Source organism: Cherax quadricarinatus, chromosome 19 (genome assembly GCF_038502225.1).
Source record: "Cherax quadricarinatus isolate ZL_2023a chromosome 19, ASM3850222v1, whole genome shotgun sequence".
Classification (NCBI taxonomy): domain Eukaryota; kingdom Metazoa; phylum Arthropoda; class Malacostraca; order Decapoda; family Parastacidae; genus Cherax; species Cherax quadricarinatus.
Genome location: NC_091310.1, coordinates 19196597 through 19214096, shown reverse-complemented (window position 1 = coordinate 19214096; position 17500 = coordinate 19196597). Strand labels below are relative to the sequence as shown.

Here is a 17500-nt window from a genome sequence, read left to right as displayed (position 1 = left end):
GACTGCCCTCGTCTGCTGCCCGTCCCTTCCACTGACGCCTATAAAAGCGCCAGTCTTCTTGCCTTTGCTCCAGACTCTCCTCCACCACGATGCTGTGAACACTAACTCCAAGGCCGAGGGACTGATTACCTCATCTTTTGTATATAGTTCTACTGTCTTCCTATTATGTCCTAGAATCTGTATTGATAAAGCCACTGGATGGCGAAACGTCTACAATAAAGATATCCAGATGTTGCACATGTGTCTTAACTTTCATATTGTCGGTATTTTATACCTTTCTTGCACAACTTGTCAGACACTGCAACATCATGGAATCTTGGTTCAGAGGACATCTACAAGACCTTCTTCACGGCTGCTGCAACTAACCCATCTCTTTGGGAAGGACCTACTTCCACTGGGGAATCCCGCCTACCAGTGACTGCCCTCGTCTGCTGCCCGTCCCTTCCACTGACGCCTATAAAAGCGCCAGTCTTCTTGCCTTTGCTCCAGACTCTCCTCCACCACGATGCTGTGAACACTAACTCCAAGGCCGAGGGACTGATTACCTCATCTTTTGTATATAGTTCTACTGTCTTCCTATTATGTCCTAGAATCTGTATTGATAAAGCCACTGGATGGCGAAACGTCTACAATAAAGATATCCAGATGTTGCACATGTGTCTTAACTTTCATATTGTCGGTATTTTATACCTTTCTTGCACAACTTGTCAGACACTGCAACATCATGGAATCTTGGTTCAGAGGACATCTACAAGACCTTCTTCACGGCTGCTGCAACTAACCCATCTCTTTGGGAAGGACCTACTTCCACTGGGGAATCCCGCCTACCAGTGACTGCCCTCGTCTGCTGCCCGTCCCTTCCACTGACGCCTATAAAAGCGCCAGTCTTCTTGCCTTTGCTCCAGACTCTCCTCCACCACGATGCTGTGAACACTAACTCCAAGGCCGAGGGACTGATTACCTCATCTTTTGTATATAGTTCTACTGTCTTCCTATTATGTCCTAGAATCTGTATTGATAAAGCCACTGGATGGCGAAACGTCTACAATAAAGATATCCAGATGTTGCACATGTGTCTTAACTTTCATATTGTCGGTATTTTATACCTTTCTTGCACAACTACCTGAGGTATGGAAAACGGTAAATGTAGCACCCATATTTAAAAAATGAGACAGAAAAGAGGCACTAAACTATAGACCAGTGTCACTGACGTGTATAGTATGCAAAGTAATGGAGAAGATTATCAGGAGGAGAGTGGTGGAGCACCTGGGCCGGAGCAAGAGTATAAACGCCAACCAGCACGGATTTATGGAAGGCAAATCCTGTGTCACAAACCTACTGGAGTTTTATGATAAAGTAATAGAAGTAAGACACGAGAGAGAGGGGTGGGTTGATTGGACTGCAAGAAGGCCTTCGACACAGTTCCTCACAGGAGATTGGTGCAGAAGCTAGAGGATCAGGCGTGTATAACAGGAAGGGCGCTGCAGTGGATCAGAGAATGCCTGACAGGGAGGCAACAGCAAGTCATGGTACGTGATGAGGTATGACAGTGGGCACCTGTGACGAGCGGAGTCCCACAGGGGTCGGTCCTAGGACCAGTGCTATTTTTGGTATATGTGAATGACATGATGGAAGGGTTAGACTCAGAAGTGTTCCTATTCGCAGATGATGTGAAGCTAATGGGGAGAATTAAATCAGATAAGGATCAGGTAGGACTTCAAACAGACCTGGAAAGGCTGGACACCTGGTCCAGCAACTGGCTTCTCGAATTCAACCCTGCCATGTGCAAAGTCATGAAGATCGGGGAAGGGCAAAGAAAACCACAGACGGAGTATAGGCTAGGTGGCCAAGGACTGCAAACCTCGCTCAAGGAGAAAGATCTTGGGGTGAGTATAACACCGAGCACGTCTCCGGAAGCACACATCAACCAGATAACTGCTGCAGCATATGGGCGCCTGGCAAACCTGAGAATAGCGTTCCCATACCTTAGTAAGGAGTCGTTCAAGACACTGTACACCGTGTACGTCAGGCCCATATTGGAGTATGCAGCACCTGTTTGGAACCCACACTTGATCAAGTACATCAAGAAATTAGAGAAAATGCAAAGGTTTGCGACAACGTTAGTTCCAGAGCTAAAGGGAATGTCCTACGAAGAAAGGTTAAGGGAAATCGGCCTGACGACAGTGGAGGACAGGAGGGTTAGGAGAGACATAATAACAACATACAAAATACTTCGTGGAATAGACAAGGTGGACAGAGACAGGATGTTCCAGGGAGGAGACACAGAAACAAGAGGTCACAATTGGAAGTTGAAGACCCAGATGAGTCAGAGGGATGTTACGAAGTATTTCTTCAGTCACATAGTAGTCAGGAAGTGGAATAGCCTAGCAAGTGAGGTAGTGGAGGCAGGAACCATACATAGCTTTAAGATGAGGAATGATAAAACTCATGCAGCAGGGAGAGGACCTAGTAGCACTCAGTGAAGAGGCGGGGCCAGGAGCTGAGTCTCGACCTCTGCAACCACAATTAGGTGAGTACACACACACACACACACGGGGCCAGGAGCTGTAACTTGACCCTTGCAACCACAAATAAGTCTACCTATCAGGAGTCTACCAGGAGGGTATTCCGGGGATCAATGCCCCCGCGGCCCGGTCCACGACCAAGCCCCCATATGGATCAGGGCCTGATCAACTAGGCTGTTACTGCTGGTCGCACATATTCCAGCATACGAACCACAGCCCGGCTGATCCGGCACTGATTTTAGGTATCTGTCCAGCTTCCTCTTGAAGGCAGGCAGGCGTCTATTGGTAATTTCCCTTATGGCTGGTGGGAGGCTGTTGAACAGTCTTGGGCCCCGGACACTTACTGTGTTTTCACTTAGTGTACTAATGGTGCCCCTGCTTTTCATTGGGCGTATGTTGCATCGCCTGCCAAGACTTTTGCTTTCATAGGGAGTGATTTCTGTGTGCATATTAGGGACCAGTCCCTCTAGGATTTTCCAGGTGTAGATTATGATGTATTTCTCTCGCCTGCGCTCCAATGAGTACAAGTCAAGCGCTTCCAAGCATTCCCAGTAGTTAAGGTGTTTGATCGAACTGATATGTGCAGGAAAGGATCTCTGTACATTCTCTATATCTGCGATTTCTCCTGCCTTGAATCGAGCTGCTAGTGTCCAGCAGTATTCCAGCCTAGAGAGAACAAGTGATTTAAAAAGGATTTTGGTATAAACCTTGGTAATAAATACCGACAAGTTGGTTTAGAAAGACACGTAAGCAAATACTATAACATATTTATTAGAAAACGTTTCGGTCCTGGGACCTTGATCACTTCTAACATACAGAGGTAGAAAGACATTATATATATAGGCGGAGAGTGAGGTGTGACGCACGTGACCTGAGGAATGTCATAAGAATATAAGAATGGAGGAACACTGCAGAAGGCCTACTGGCCCATGCGAGGCAGGTCCTTATCAAAACAACCTCTACCTATGATGAGGACGGGTAGACGATGAAATCATGTGACTCCTGTGTTGTTGGGTTGGTGCTGCTTAAGTATCATGTATGCCAATGTTTTTGAAATTTTGTAGTTTCCAGTGTTGCGTTCTATAGTGTCGGTGACGGCGATTAGTGAGGCTTCTAGGCACCGTCGGCGTCTGAGGTCTGGTTCGGTGAGAACGAGTTGTGCCTCATTCCAGTTCATCAAATGCCCCGTGGAGTCTCTGTGGAGGACACATGCGTACCTTACATCGTCTCTGTTAGAGGCATTTCGATGCTCATTCAGGCGGACTGCAAGATCTCTGCCTGTCTCGCCTACATATTTCTTGGGACAGAACCCACAGGGGATAGTGTAGACGCCTGCTGTAGAAGTTAGAGGTGTGGGGCTGCGTTTCGTAGTGAGGTCTTTGATAGATGATGTGTTTATGGTAGAAACGTTGATGTTACTCATAGCAAGTGCCCTGCGAGTATTCGTGGCAACATCGCCACATGGGAGTACTATGAACTGTTTAGGGGGCTGTTCCATGGGCGGTTTGTTGAGGATAGCTTGTGCCTTGAGTCTGCAATCTCGGATGAAGAAAGATGGGAACTGAAGACGTGTAAAGGCTTGTGTTATGTAAGTGCATTCTTCTTCTAGAAAACAAGGGCTGGAGATGCGAAGAGCTCTCAAGAAGAAGCCAATGAGGACTCCTCTCTTAGTGCGGGAGTCTTGGTGTGAATAAAAGTGTATAAGATCGTCCTTGTTGGTAGGTTTTCTATACACTTTGAAGAGAAGTTTGTCACTGTCGGGAGATCTGCACAGTAGAACGTCGAGGAAAGGAAGTTTGCCATCATTTTCGAGTTCAAGTGTAAACTTTATTGATGGTTCAACTGCATTGATCTTGTTGAGAAGGGCCTGGATATTGAGACGTCTCGGATAGAAAACCAATATATCATCAACGTATCTTAGCCAGGTAACGGTGTTGGGAATGAGGGTGCTGAATTTCTCTGTCTCCAGGTTTTCCATGAAGAGGTTGGCAAGCACAGCACTGAGCGGGCTGCCCATTGCCATCCCAAAGCATTGTTTGTAACAGTTGTCCTGATACTTGAAGAAGTTGAAATTAACACAATTAACAAAAATTAACAAAAAAAAAAAAAAAAAAAGCATGGCTTCCTTCGATGTCACAGCCCTCTTTACCAACGTTCCTACTGACGCTGCAATCAACATTCTGAGACAGAGGCTCACTGAAAACCACGACCTCCCTTTACCTCTTCTAGATTTCATCAATCTAGTGGAACTTTGTGTTAATTTCAACTTCTTCAAGTATCAGGACAACTGTTACAAACAATGCTTTGGGATGGCAATGGGCAGCCCGCTCAGTGCTGTGCTTGCCAACCTCTTCATGGAAAACCTGGAGACAGCCCTTGTTTTCTAGAAGAAGAATGCACTTACATAACACAAGCCTTTACACGTCTTCAGTTCCCATCTTTCTTCATCCGAGATTGCAGACTCAAGGCACAAGCTATCCTCAACAAACCGCCCATGGAACAGCCCCCTAAACAGTTCATAGTACTCCCATGTGGCAATGTTGCCACGAATACTCGCAGGGCACTTGCTATGAGTAACATCAACGTTTCTACCATAAACACATCATCTATCAAAGACCTCACTACGAAACGCAGCCCCACACCTCTTAACTTCTACAGCAGGCGTCTACACTATCCCCTGTAGGTTCTGTCCCAAGAAATATGTAGGCGAGACAGGCAGAGATCTTGCAGTCCGCCTGAATGAGCATCGAAATGCCTCTAACAGAGACGATGTAAGGTACGCATGTGTCCTCCACAGAGACTCCACGGGGCATTTGATGAACTGGAATGAGGCACAACTCGTTCTCACCGAACCAGACCTCAGACGCCGACGGTGCCTAGAAGCCTCACTAATCGCCGTCACCGACACTATAGAACGCAACACTGGAAACTACAAAATTTCAAAAACATTGGCATACATGATACTTAAGCAGCACCAACCCAACAACACAGGAGTCACATGATTTCATCGTCTACCCGTCCTCATCATAGGTAGAGGTTGTTTTGATAAGGACCTGCCTCGCATGGGCCAGTAGGCCTTCTGCAGTGTTCCTCCATTCTTATGTTCTTATGACATTCCTCAGGTCACGTGCGTCACACCTCACTCTCCGCCTATATATATAATGTCTTTCTACCTCTGTATGTTAGAAGTGATCAAGGTCCCAGGACCGAAACGTTTTCTAATAAATATGTTATAGTGTTTGCTTACGTGTCTTTCTAAACCAAAAAGGATTTTCATTGGTTTGGCATCTCTTGTCTTGAATGTTCTCATTACCAATCCTATCATTTTCTTCGCACTGTTATGATCCTTGAAGATGAGATCCTCAGATATTACCACTCTCAGGTCCTTCACATTACTTTGCCACTCTATTGTGTGATTAGAGTTTGTAGTATACTCAGTTCTAGTTATTATTTCCTCCAGTTTTCCATAACGGAGTAATTGGAATTTGTCTTCATTGAACATCATATTGTTCTCCGTTGCCCATTGGAAAACTTAGTTTATATCTTCTTGGAGATTTGCAGTGTCCTTAATGGATGACACTCTCATGCAAATCCTAGTATCGTCTGCAAAGGATGATACGGTGCTGTGGTTTACGTCTCTCTTTATGTCTGAAGACGATTAATATTGATGGTGTTTAGAACACGAGTGATCAGAAGTGGGAACCGTGAGTAAGTCACAACACTGTTGTTTACAACACTACGAGTGTAAACAATGTGAGTAGGTAGGCTAGGTAACTAGCCAGGTAGAAGTGATGAAACCTGTGCATCATTCATGTGTTGTGGTGGTGAGGTCGTTAGTTGATGATTGTGGTAAGGTGGTGATGGTAGTGGTTAGATTGTGATGGTGGTGGTGAGATGATGATGGTGGTGGTGAACTGGTGATGGCGGTGGTGAGCTGATGATGGTGGTGGCAATGAAGGTATTTGTGGTGGATAGTTGGTGAGGTGGCAGTGACGGTATTAGTGGTGGCGGTGGAGATAGAGGTGGCGCTGGTAAAACAGTGGAGGTGGGGTGGTGAAGATGCAATGTTGTGTTGGGGAAGGAGAGAGGGAGATGAGCATGTTTGTGTCCTACATTCTCACCTTCGGCCACCACCCCACCCATAACCCGGCCCCCACCTCCATCCCTACCCTCAATCCCTACCCCCCCTCCCTCACTCCCTCCATAGTCAACCTCTTAGTGTGTCACACTTTTTAGACACAACTTGTGGACTTGGCTTACAAAGCAACACTCGTCTTGCCAGACGAAACTAGTGTATGTTGTTTGTTGCAACAACTCAGTGAAAACTAGTCTTAACATCACGAAATTTATTTATGTTATCGTTGTTTAATAATACTAAATTTAGGTTGGCCTGACATAGGCTTGGTTGGATTATGCTAAATTATATTAGGTTAATTGTCATAAGGTTAGGTGAGGTTGCTGAGTTACTTTTAGTGCAAAAATATGTTTTTTTTATTCTGTGGTGATTTTCGAAAAGTTTTAGTTTTAGGCAGCTTGGCTTGTTTGACCAACACTGTCTGAAAGAAAAGATTTTATATAAATGTGTGTATATATATATATATATATATATATATATATATATATATATATATATATATATATATATATATATATAAACACACACACACACACACACACACACACACACACACACACACACACACACACGCACACGCACACAGTGCTACTCACGGCATTATGGCGGGTGAGCGCTCCGGCATAATGCCGTGACGAAAATCAAAGGCCTACCATACAGAGTGGTCTTTTTTCATCAGTGCATTATTCCGGGTAGCATCTGTTAGCATGGCGTCACGGCCTGCCTCCACACTCCACAGTGACTCCTCAGTGCTCACATGGCTGCCGTGGTGAGAGGAAGTGTTGCGCTTTTGCCTCTCATCCGCCCCATCTTTTGTCCGGTGTTCCCTTTGGTTTTGGGACTATACATGTTTGATTATGGGTAAAAGGAAGTCATTAACCCTTAAACTGTCCAAACGTAGATCTACGTTTTTTCAATATTTGAAAGTATGTAAAAAAAGTAGATTTTTTTTTTTACATTTGAAAACGTGTAAAAAAACTTTGATCTACGTTTTTTTTTGTTATATTTGAAAATATGAAAAAAAAAAAACGTAGATCAACTCTTGGAGTACTACGCATGTGAACGTAGATCAGCTTGGACAGTTTAAGGGTTAACGCCTGAAACTATAGCTCAAATCATAGGGCTTCACAAAGCTGGCCACCAGACGAAAGAAATAGTGGAGAATGTTGGTGTGGGTGAGTGTTCAGTGAGGAACTGGGTGCAGCGTTTCAAGGCTGGTGGCAGTGTCGAGTTACCGTCTGCCAAACCTCGGCCTGGCCCCTCGAAGAAGACATTTGTTCGTACCTTAACTGTGTTAAAGAAGCAGTTAGAGAATACACCTAAGATAACTGCTAGAGAATTGAAAGAAAAGAACCCATATCTCTCACAGGTGTCTGTAAGAACTGTTAACAGACGTGTGTCAGAACTGGGCTACAGTAGTCACGGCCAGGTTAAGAAACCGATCTTCTGCAGGCCACAGAAGAAACGTAGGCTGGATTATGCAAAGAAATATCTTCACTGAAATCCTCAACAGTGGTCTGAAGTACTTTGTAGTGACGAAGCAACCTTCACCGTCACATGTAACCGTGTGGGGACGTGTACCTGCCCAGAGGTAGTGACCCACTAGACCCACGCTACACCTGTGGGACAACCAACACCCAGACTTACTCATGGTTTGGGGGTGTTTCAGTGCTTAAAGTGTTGGTGAACTCATTGTGCTTCCCAAAAACCAATATATTAACCAGTATAATGCTGCGCTAGCCTTCGTTGGGTGTGGACGTCTCTCTCTCGCCTGAGTATCAGTGACAAATTTCCCTCGTTCTCTCTGGGACGCTTGTCCTCTTTTATTTTGCCCACCGGGCACTTGCCCATCGGCTTACTTTTAGCCAGCTCCATTTTTTCCGCTCTGCGGAAAATTCTTTATCGGTCTTTGGTGGGAAGCCGGTTACTGAACTCAGGTGGGAGTGTGGGCGTCTCTCTCTGTTGGGGCTTGGCAAGGGGGTCCACCGGATCTAATTGTAAACTTCAAATTTCTGTCTCTGTTTACAAAGGAACTTTTGTTCCTTTTCTCTCATCGCCCACCCTTGGGCAACAAGTCTTCCTCTTACCATCGAGAAGTCGGGCTCGATACAGCTTATGCTGTCAGTGGCTCTGATAAACCCAACAACGAAAGAAAGAAAGAAAGAAAACCAGTATAATTACCTGGAGTTATTATGTGACAATTTATCTGAGGCATTTGACAAGTGTGGGGCTACGGTTTTTATGCAGGACGGTGCACCATGCCATACCGCCAAATCTGTAGTTCACTGACTTAAGGACTATGAAGAGAGGTTCTGTAATTACTGGTCAGGCAATTCCTCAGACCTAAACCCTATTGAAAACCTGGTCAATAGTGAAATGAAGTTTACTGGGCAAGGATATCAGTTCCATCCCGCGGATGGAGGCTGCTCTACATGAGGCATGGAATAATATACCTCCTCAAACCCTCAAGAATTTGTGTAAGAGCCTTCCTACACGGCTGAGGGACGTGATTAAGCGTAAAGGGCGCAGCAACAAGTATTAAAACCATAGTAAGTGTGCAAATATATATATTATAATCTTTCATGGTATGTGTTTGTGTTTTGGTACGTGTGTGGCGGAGGGGCGGCATAATAAGAACATAAGTAAGAAGGAACACTGCAGCAGGCCTACTGGCCCATGCGAGGCAGGTCCAGTTCTCACACCGGCTTAAGCCAGTGCCTTAACCTAGCCATGTCAGTCACATTCACGCAAGGGAGGAGCATGGCATCTGGCCTAGTAGCACAAGCTAGTAAGATCCAACTCACACCCACCCACACCCACTCATGTATTTATCCAACCTATTTTTAAAACTACACAACTTCTTAGCTTCTGTGACGGTACTCGGGAGTTTGTTCCACTCATCCACAATTCTATTACCAAACCAGTGCTTGAATCTGATTTTTTCCAACTTAAAACCTTTGCTGCGTGTCCTGTCTGTGCTAGATATTTTAACACGCTATTTATATCCCCTTTATTAATTCCTGTTTTCCATTTATACACTTCAAGCATATCCCCCCTGATTCTAAGCCTTTCTAGAGAGTGCAGTGCAGATTCAAGGCCTTCAGTCTGTCCTCATAGGGAAGATTACTAATACATGGGATCAACTTTGCCATCCTCCTTTGTACGTTTTCCAGTGCATTTATATCCATTCTGTAATACGGTGACCAAAACTGTGCAGCATAATCTAAATGAGGCCTAACCAAAGGTATATAGAGTTGAAGAACTACCTGAGGACTTCTATTATTTATACTTCTTGATATGAAGCCAAGGATTCTGTTAGCTTTATTGCGAACACTTATGCACCGTTGTCTTGGTTGCAGATTACTGCTAACCAGAACTCCTAAATCCTTTTTGCAATCCGTAATATTAAGATCTACATTATTTAGTTTATATGTGGCATGGTTATTTTCCTGTCCAACATTTAGAACTTTGCATTTTTCTATATTAAACTGTATCTGCCACTTCTCCGACCATTGCGTCAGTCTATTCAAATCAACCTGGAGTGCTCTGATGTCCTCATTAGAATGAATTGGACGGCCTATTTTGGTGTCATCAGCAAATTTGCTTATGTTGCTATTTTTTCCCTCATTTATGTAATTTATGTAAATTATGAACAACAAGGGGCCCAACACTGACCTCTGTGGAACACCGCTTGTGACGTGCTCCCATTCTGATTTCTCCCCATTTATGCAAAACTCTCTGCTGCCTATTTGTCGACCATGCCTCTACAAAGGAAAAAAATTCTCCTATTCCGTGTACCTTAAGTTTCTTCAATAGCCTCTGATGTGGAACTCTATCGAAAGCCTTACTGACGTCTATATACACAATATAATTTTCAATACCATGATCTACCTCCTGAAATACCTTAGTGAAGAAAGCTATTAAATTCGTGAGACAGGACCGCCACTTTGTGAAACCGTGCTGAGATTCATTAATCAATTTATGCCTTTCGAGATGGCTACGAATTGTTTCGGCAGTTATTGATTCCATAAATTTTCCCATTATGGAGGTAAGGCTTATTGGTCTATAGTTCGAAGCCAAGGACCTGTCACCTGCCTTGTAAATAGGTTTCCACTTGTCTGGCACTATGCTAGTTTGTAGTGATATACTGAAAAGATTAGCCATAGGTATGTTAAGTTCCACTTTAGATTCCTTTAAAACCCTCGCAAACAGTTCATCAGGGCCTGAGGATTTGTTAGGTTTTAATTTCTCTGTTTGTCTGAGGATGATGTCACTAGTTACCCAAATAGTGCATAGTTTATTATCATCCCGTTCTACATAATTTATTATTTATGGAATTTCATTAGTATCTTCCTGAGTAAAAACTGAGAGGAAGTAGGTATTGAAAAGTTCGCACATTTCCTTATCACTGTCATTGATCTGACCAGAGTTACTCTTAAGTGGGCTTATCTTGTCCCTAATCTTACTTCTGTATACCTGAAAGAACCCTTTTGGGTTAGTCTTCGAATCCCTTTCGACTTTACCATCATAATCCCTTTTTGCTCTTATTCATTTTTTATAATTCTCTTTAATTGAATATATTGATTTCTTAACTACCTCTTTTGTGTGTGTACTCACCTAATTTTGGTATTAATATTTATTGCTACCAGTTACATATTTATGATACAGTTAAAGCTAGCTGAAGTGATTTCAACACATTACTGTGGAGTAGAGATCATCATACTTATATCATGATCAGTGGGACGGCAGTGCCAGTCTACATGGTGAATAGTGGTGTGCCTCATTTCAATACTAAGATAAATTTTCTTTGCTCGACAGAGTGGTGTGAGCGGAGTGGAGACTGAGGTGACAGTGGGCAGCTGCTGCGTTCCTCTGCCTGACGACACCACAGACGGCCCTCTCAGCCTCACTTCCTTCAGGGGAGAGCTCGATTCAGCAGTCTCTCAGTACATCTCGCAGGTGAAGGACCTCGGCTACAAGGAGGAAGGAATCAGGGACCAAAAACTCCTCGCCGTCAAGTTCCAGCTCGATCCTGATGATATAAAGCCTAAGAGCGAGGAGATTGAAGAGATACAGCCTAAACTAAACGTCATCTCTAAAGAGGACAAGAGCGAGCAGACAGATTTTGAGGAGGAAGTATTGTCAGTGGACAACCCACTGTATCTCACCCTGAGTGAATGTTCCTCTGGTCTGCTCTCTCACACTGACCACCATCTCTCTCACGATCACCACTATGAGAATGGTCACATCGGAAAAGAAGATGAGCATATTTATGAGAACGTAGGGAACTCAAGGAGAGGTGAGGGCGAGGAAGAGGAGCATTTGTACGATTCTCTTCCAAGACGTAAACCAGACCTCCCACCGAAGCCAGACTTCTTGTCGCAGCTCGCAGCGAGGCAGAGTGAACCAGTTAAACGAGCTTGGAATCCTTTCGTGAGCTTGAGTGTCGACACAGGCGATCCAACACCCCCTCTCAGCACTGCTTCGTCTCTCTCTCCACCAGATTCCAACCTTTCCAATGAGCATTCGGAAGTGAGTTCTCACAAATTGACTGATAAAACCATTATCAACCCGTTTTTAATCTCTAGGTCCAAAGAGACGTGTGAAGAAACTCTTATCCTCGACGGCTCAGAGACTTCGGATTTGGGGTCATCTGGAGGAGAGTATGATGTTGAAGACTGGCCTCTACCTCCCACACCACCTCCAGGAGAAGAGGAAGTGAGTGTTCACGACGATCCATTACCTCCTCCACCACCTGAACTTGCTTTGCAACAGCTTGAGGAGGAAGTGTTCCGCGAAGCAGAGGAAGAGAGGAAACTTACTTTTCAGAAGGAGAAAGGTGCCATAGGATGTAATTACAGCGCCAAGACTCTGACTCTTGATGAAGAACAAAAGATCGAAGCCGTCAATATTAATCTCCCATCCCTTGAGAAATTCAAGAAGCCAGTGATCGAGACGTCAGTTACAGATTCCAAACCAAAGAAGCCTAAGATCATTCAAGTTGATGAGGACGATAGTGAGGAATTTGACACTCCAGCTATCAGACACTCTGTGATTATCGAACTTAAAGATTCATGCCCTAGTGTCCCACAGAGCATACGGCCTTCCGATATCCGGAGGAAGGAGAGTCTTAAGCGTAGTGAGAGCGTTAGACACACAGGTGTCCTCAGGCGCACTAATAGCTACAACAAAGTAAGCAGACGTGAATCTCTCTCTGACGTTTTCCCAAGCATCAAGGGTGAGTTTAAAAAATCCGACGTTGGTGACAGTATCCCCGTGGGTGTGACTTCACCGAAGAAAGAACCAAGCCTTTCTTCCTTGGGCAACAGTGACAGCAACACAGATCAAGTAATCGAAATTTCTGAGGACGGTTTCTGGGAGACGAAATCCACGAGCATGGATTCTCTGAGTTCTAACCCGAAAACCCAAGGAGATAATGACCCTTATACTGGTAACCCCGTCATAGTGCCTCAGCTGAACGCCGCTGCCATCGCCGCCCCACCCAAACAATTCCAGGTCAACGATGGCATGGATGGCGTCTACAGCGCCAACGTCATCAACACCCACTCAGGACCCTCGTCCATCGCCAGTACTTTCGCCGACACTACAACTGTAGGAGACGTCAACCCACCTGAGACTCCAACTCTGTTGATTACACCTGAGACTATCCATGAAGAACCTACTGTTTCCCAAAATTCTAGGGAAATAGGCCAGGAAACAAAAGACTCTGAATCTGATCTGGTACTTAAAACGGAGGATAATGATGTCAGGTCTCCATCTCACAAGAATCTCGGTGTAGCCATCATGGAGGGCTACGCGTATGATCTTCAGAAGAAGAAAGACAGCATGAATCTTCCTGAGCATTCCCTTCTGGAGTTTGGTGACTCAGTACGAGACTTGGAGGAACAGCGAAGGTCCGTAATCAAACAGATGACTGTGAAAGCCAAGAGGAAAGATACGTGGATCAAAACTTTCAGTATGCATGATCAGGGAAAGGAGAATATTCCAGTTGCTCCATCTAGATCCAGGAGGAAAAACTCTCCTGTAAGGCCGCAGATAGTCACAAACCCTGGAGAAAACAGTCAAGACGCCACTGATTCACCTGTCATTAAACCTACCAGAAAGTCAGAAGCAGGAATCGTCAAAAGCCAGAAGAGCAACTTCGAAGCCTCTGTTCTACAGCAGAGTTCTTCAAAGACGACAAAGGCTCCCACTGTTGTTGTGGAACCAGCCTCACCTCCGGATGCTTCTCACAGTGACAAGAAAACTGTACAGCTTGAGCCGGCCATAGCAATGGGCGCTGCAAAGAATGAAAATGTTGCTGAAGAGAACATTATTACGCCCAAGAATACCGAAATGCTGGCTGCTCTCTTTTCCTCATCCAACAAAGCAGCTGGAAACAATGAGGAACTAAAAGAATCCACTCAGGGCTTCCCAAAGAAGCTGGAGGCCTGCATAGAGACAGAAGAAGTCAGAGCTTCTCTCGAGGGTCCTCAGACACCTGTCGTAGATCCCATCTTAGTTGATGAACCGGTGTTCTTAGCAGAGGCTTACCCGGTGGAGTTAGTAGCCTCTCCTACGATCATTAACATTGATGAAGCATTGCTTATGAAGACTCATGCCCCACATGTGACCACAACACTAGACCTGACGCACATAATGCCCTCAGAACCACACTTCCAGAGTGCCCTCACGAAGGAGAATGAAGAGGAACAGGAAGAGGAAGAGAGCCCAATGGTGAGAGAGAAAAATGAGATCAATCTGGCCTACAGTACCTTGGCCAAATTCCTGAGCACTGAACTAACAGAACACAAACAGGAATCTATTATTGCAGAGGAAAAGAAAATGGAACAAAGTGAAATGAGAGCTTTTGAGGAGACGGAACAGAAGGATCCAAACACAACAGAAGAGGAAATGGAACAGAAGAAGGAAACTAAGACACTCAAGGAAGAGGAGACGGAATCGATTGAAATGGCTGAGAACCTTCAGCAGCATATTGAAGGTAAGGAAAACTTAAGATTGTCCTTGAGGAGTGAGACTCACCCTCTTGTTGTCTTGTAGATTATGACTAAGTATTCAGGTGCTAAATAAGGAGTTCTCTAATGTTGAAATGTTGAGCTGCTAGTTAAGGAATTCTCTAATGTTTGAGTGTTGAGCTGCAAGTAAAGGATCTCTTTTTTTTTAGCGGGAATGAATTTTTGTTCCTTGCCTCATCGCAGAGTAAAAGAGAATGTATCGCATGAATAAAAATACCAAATTAAAAACATAAGTAAGAACTGGGAAGCTGCCACCACTTATACTACAAAAAGGAAAGATAAAGCCAAAACAGGAAATGTTCATAGGTACAAAAATAAAAATGCAAAGCGCCACTAGGAAAACTGAATGATATAAAGGTGGGAAAAAAGAAGTCCTCTTATTATTGACTCTTGGGGTAGTTATAACATTCATGTAAATAGACTGGTTACTTGTTTTTATGGTAGTTATAACAGTCATGTCAACAGTAGCCTGGAGACTTGGCATTTTTTACTCTATTTAGGATTAATAGTACTAATAAGTTATTCCAACCCAGTTATACTGTAGGTATCACGTGAAAGACATGGAATTCACTTAGAATTCCAAGGCTCAGTAATATCACTTTATACACAACAATGTTCATTGTTAAGTCAGAAGGAAGTTAAGGACACGAGGATATAGAACATACAGCACTATATATGAATAAGATGTTTAATAGGTATCACTAATATATAATGCTAGATGAAGATGTTGACTAGGCATGAGTGCAGATGACTATTTGTGTACCGACCTGGATGTGGTTCTAGGGGTCGAGTATTAGCTCATGGCTCCGCCTTTCAACTGTCGCTTGCCAGATTAATTCCTTCCTACCCTCGTAGGTCTTATTGTACTTTTAAAACTGTTTGGAACTTGCCTCTTCTACATCTTCGTGTAGGTTATTCCACTTTCTGACCGCCCTGAGGCTGAACAATTACTTCCTGACATTCCTGTGGCTCATGCGTGTCTTTAACTTCCAGCTGTACCCGTTTCCCTAGTACTTGCTTTCCGCCTTTCAAACAGCCTGTTCCTGTCTACCCCATCAATTCCACTGAGAATTTTATATGTTGTCATCATGTCTACCCTGGGTTCGATTACATTAGTTTTTCCTCGCTGCTCATTCCTCTTACCCCTAGAACAAGCCTGGTTGCATAACGGCACTTTTTCCAGTACCTTAACATGCTGTTTCAGGTGTTGGTTTCATTCTAGTGCTGTGTACTTTTATTGTATAAAATACCCGGTATGACTCTTCGTTGATTTTAAATTTACCGGATGAGCATTGCTTGCTGAAGTTATTCGGTTGATGTGAGCCTCCAGCGATATACCAGAAACTATGCCTCACCCAGAGGTCTCTCTTTGAGTGAAGTCTGCAACCTCTCTTTCTCCCTTAACTCTGTACTCGGTGTCTAGACTTCTTGTCCCTTCCTCAGTCTTTATATCCTTGCATTTGCTGGGGTTGAATGCAAACAACCATTGATCTAACCAATCTTGCAGTTTGTCTAGATCCCTGTCTTCATTTGTTTTTATTCTCATTAGTTTTGCATTATAAGTAAACAGAGATACATCGTACTCGCTCCCATCCGAGATGTCATTCACATAAGCCAGAAATAGTACTGGTTCTAATGCCGATCCTTGCTGAACTCCGCTTGTTACCCTTTCCCATTGTGACATCTCTTCCCGGACAATCACTGTCTGCGTCTTTCCCCTCGAGTACTCTTTGATCCAGGTGCTGAGTATACTCCCTGTTATTCCTGCCTGTTCCAGTCTCTTGTCGGGTACAATATCAGATGCATTCTTTCAGTCTAAGAAAATGTAATTCACCCAATCCTCTCCTGTCTCACCTCTGTTACTTTTTCATAGAGTTCCAACAAATTTATAAGACAAGATATGCCATTTCTGAACCGGAACAATTATGAAACGTCTCTCTCCAAGTGTTTACCTGGAGTTTACCTGGAGAGAGTTCCGGGGGTCAACGCCCCCGCGGCCCGGTCTGTGACCAGGCCTCCTGGTGGATCAGAGCCTGATCAACCAAGCTGTTGGTGCTGGCTGCACGCAAACCAACGTACGAGCCACAGCCCGGCTGATCAGGAACCGACTTTAGGTGCTTGTCCAGTGCCAGCTTGAAGACTGCCAGGGGTCTGTTGGTAATCCCCCTTATGTGTGCTGGGAGGCAGTTGAACAGTCTCGGGCCCCTGACACTTATTGTATGGTCTCTTAACGTGCTAGTGACACCCCTGCTTTTCATTGGGGGGATGGTGCATCGTCTGCCAAGTCTTTTGCTTTCGTAGTGAGTGATTTTCGTGTGCAAGTTCGGTACTAGTCCCTCTAGGATTTTCCAGGTGTATATAATCATGTATCTCTCCCTCCTGCGTTCCAGGGAATACAGGTTTAGGAACCTCAAGCGCTCCCAGTAATTGAGGTGTTTTATCTCCGTTATGCGCGCCGTGAAAGTTCTCTGTACATTTTCTAGGTCGGCAATTTCACCTGCCTTGAAAGGTGCTGTTAGTGTGCAGCAATATTCCAGCCTAGATAGGACAAGTGACCTGAAGAGTGTCATCATGGGCTTGGCCTCCCTAGTTTTGAAGGTTCTCATTATCCATCCTGTCATTTTTCTAGCAGATGCGATTGATACAATGTTATGGTCCTTGAAGGTGAGATCCTCCGACATGATCACTCCCAGGTCTTTGACGTTGGTGTTTCGCTCTATTTTGTGGCCAGGATTTGTTTTGTACTCTGATGAAGATTTAATTTCCTCATGTTTACCATATCTGAGTAATTGAAATTTCTCATC

At 44.4% G+C, this 17500-nt stretch overlaps 1 protein-coding gene across 1 annotated transcript in view; it reads left to right on the top strand.

The window, feature by feature from the left end:
* The window catches only part of LOC128688252 (meduse), a gene marked incomplete in the record, with an annotated part of 782472 nt that overhangs the window by 149889 nt on the left and 615083 nt on the right, over positions 1-17500 (top strand). The window contains 1 exon segment of the mRNA XM_070086555.1: positions 11479-14662. Coding sequence (XP_069942656.1) covers positions 11479-14662 — 3184 coding nt within the window.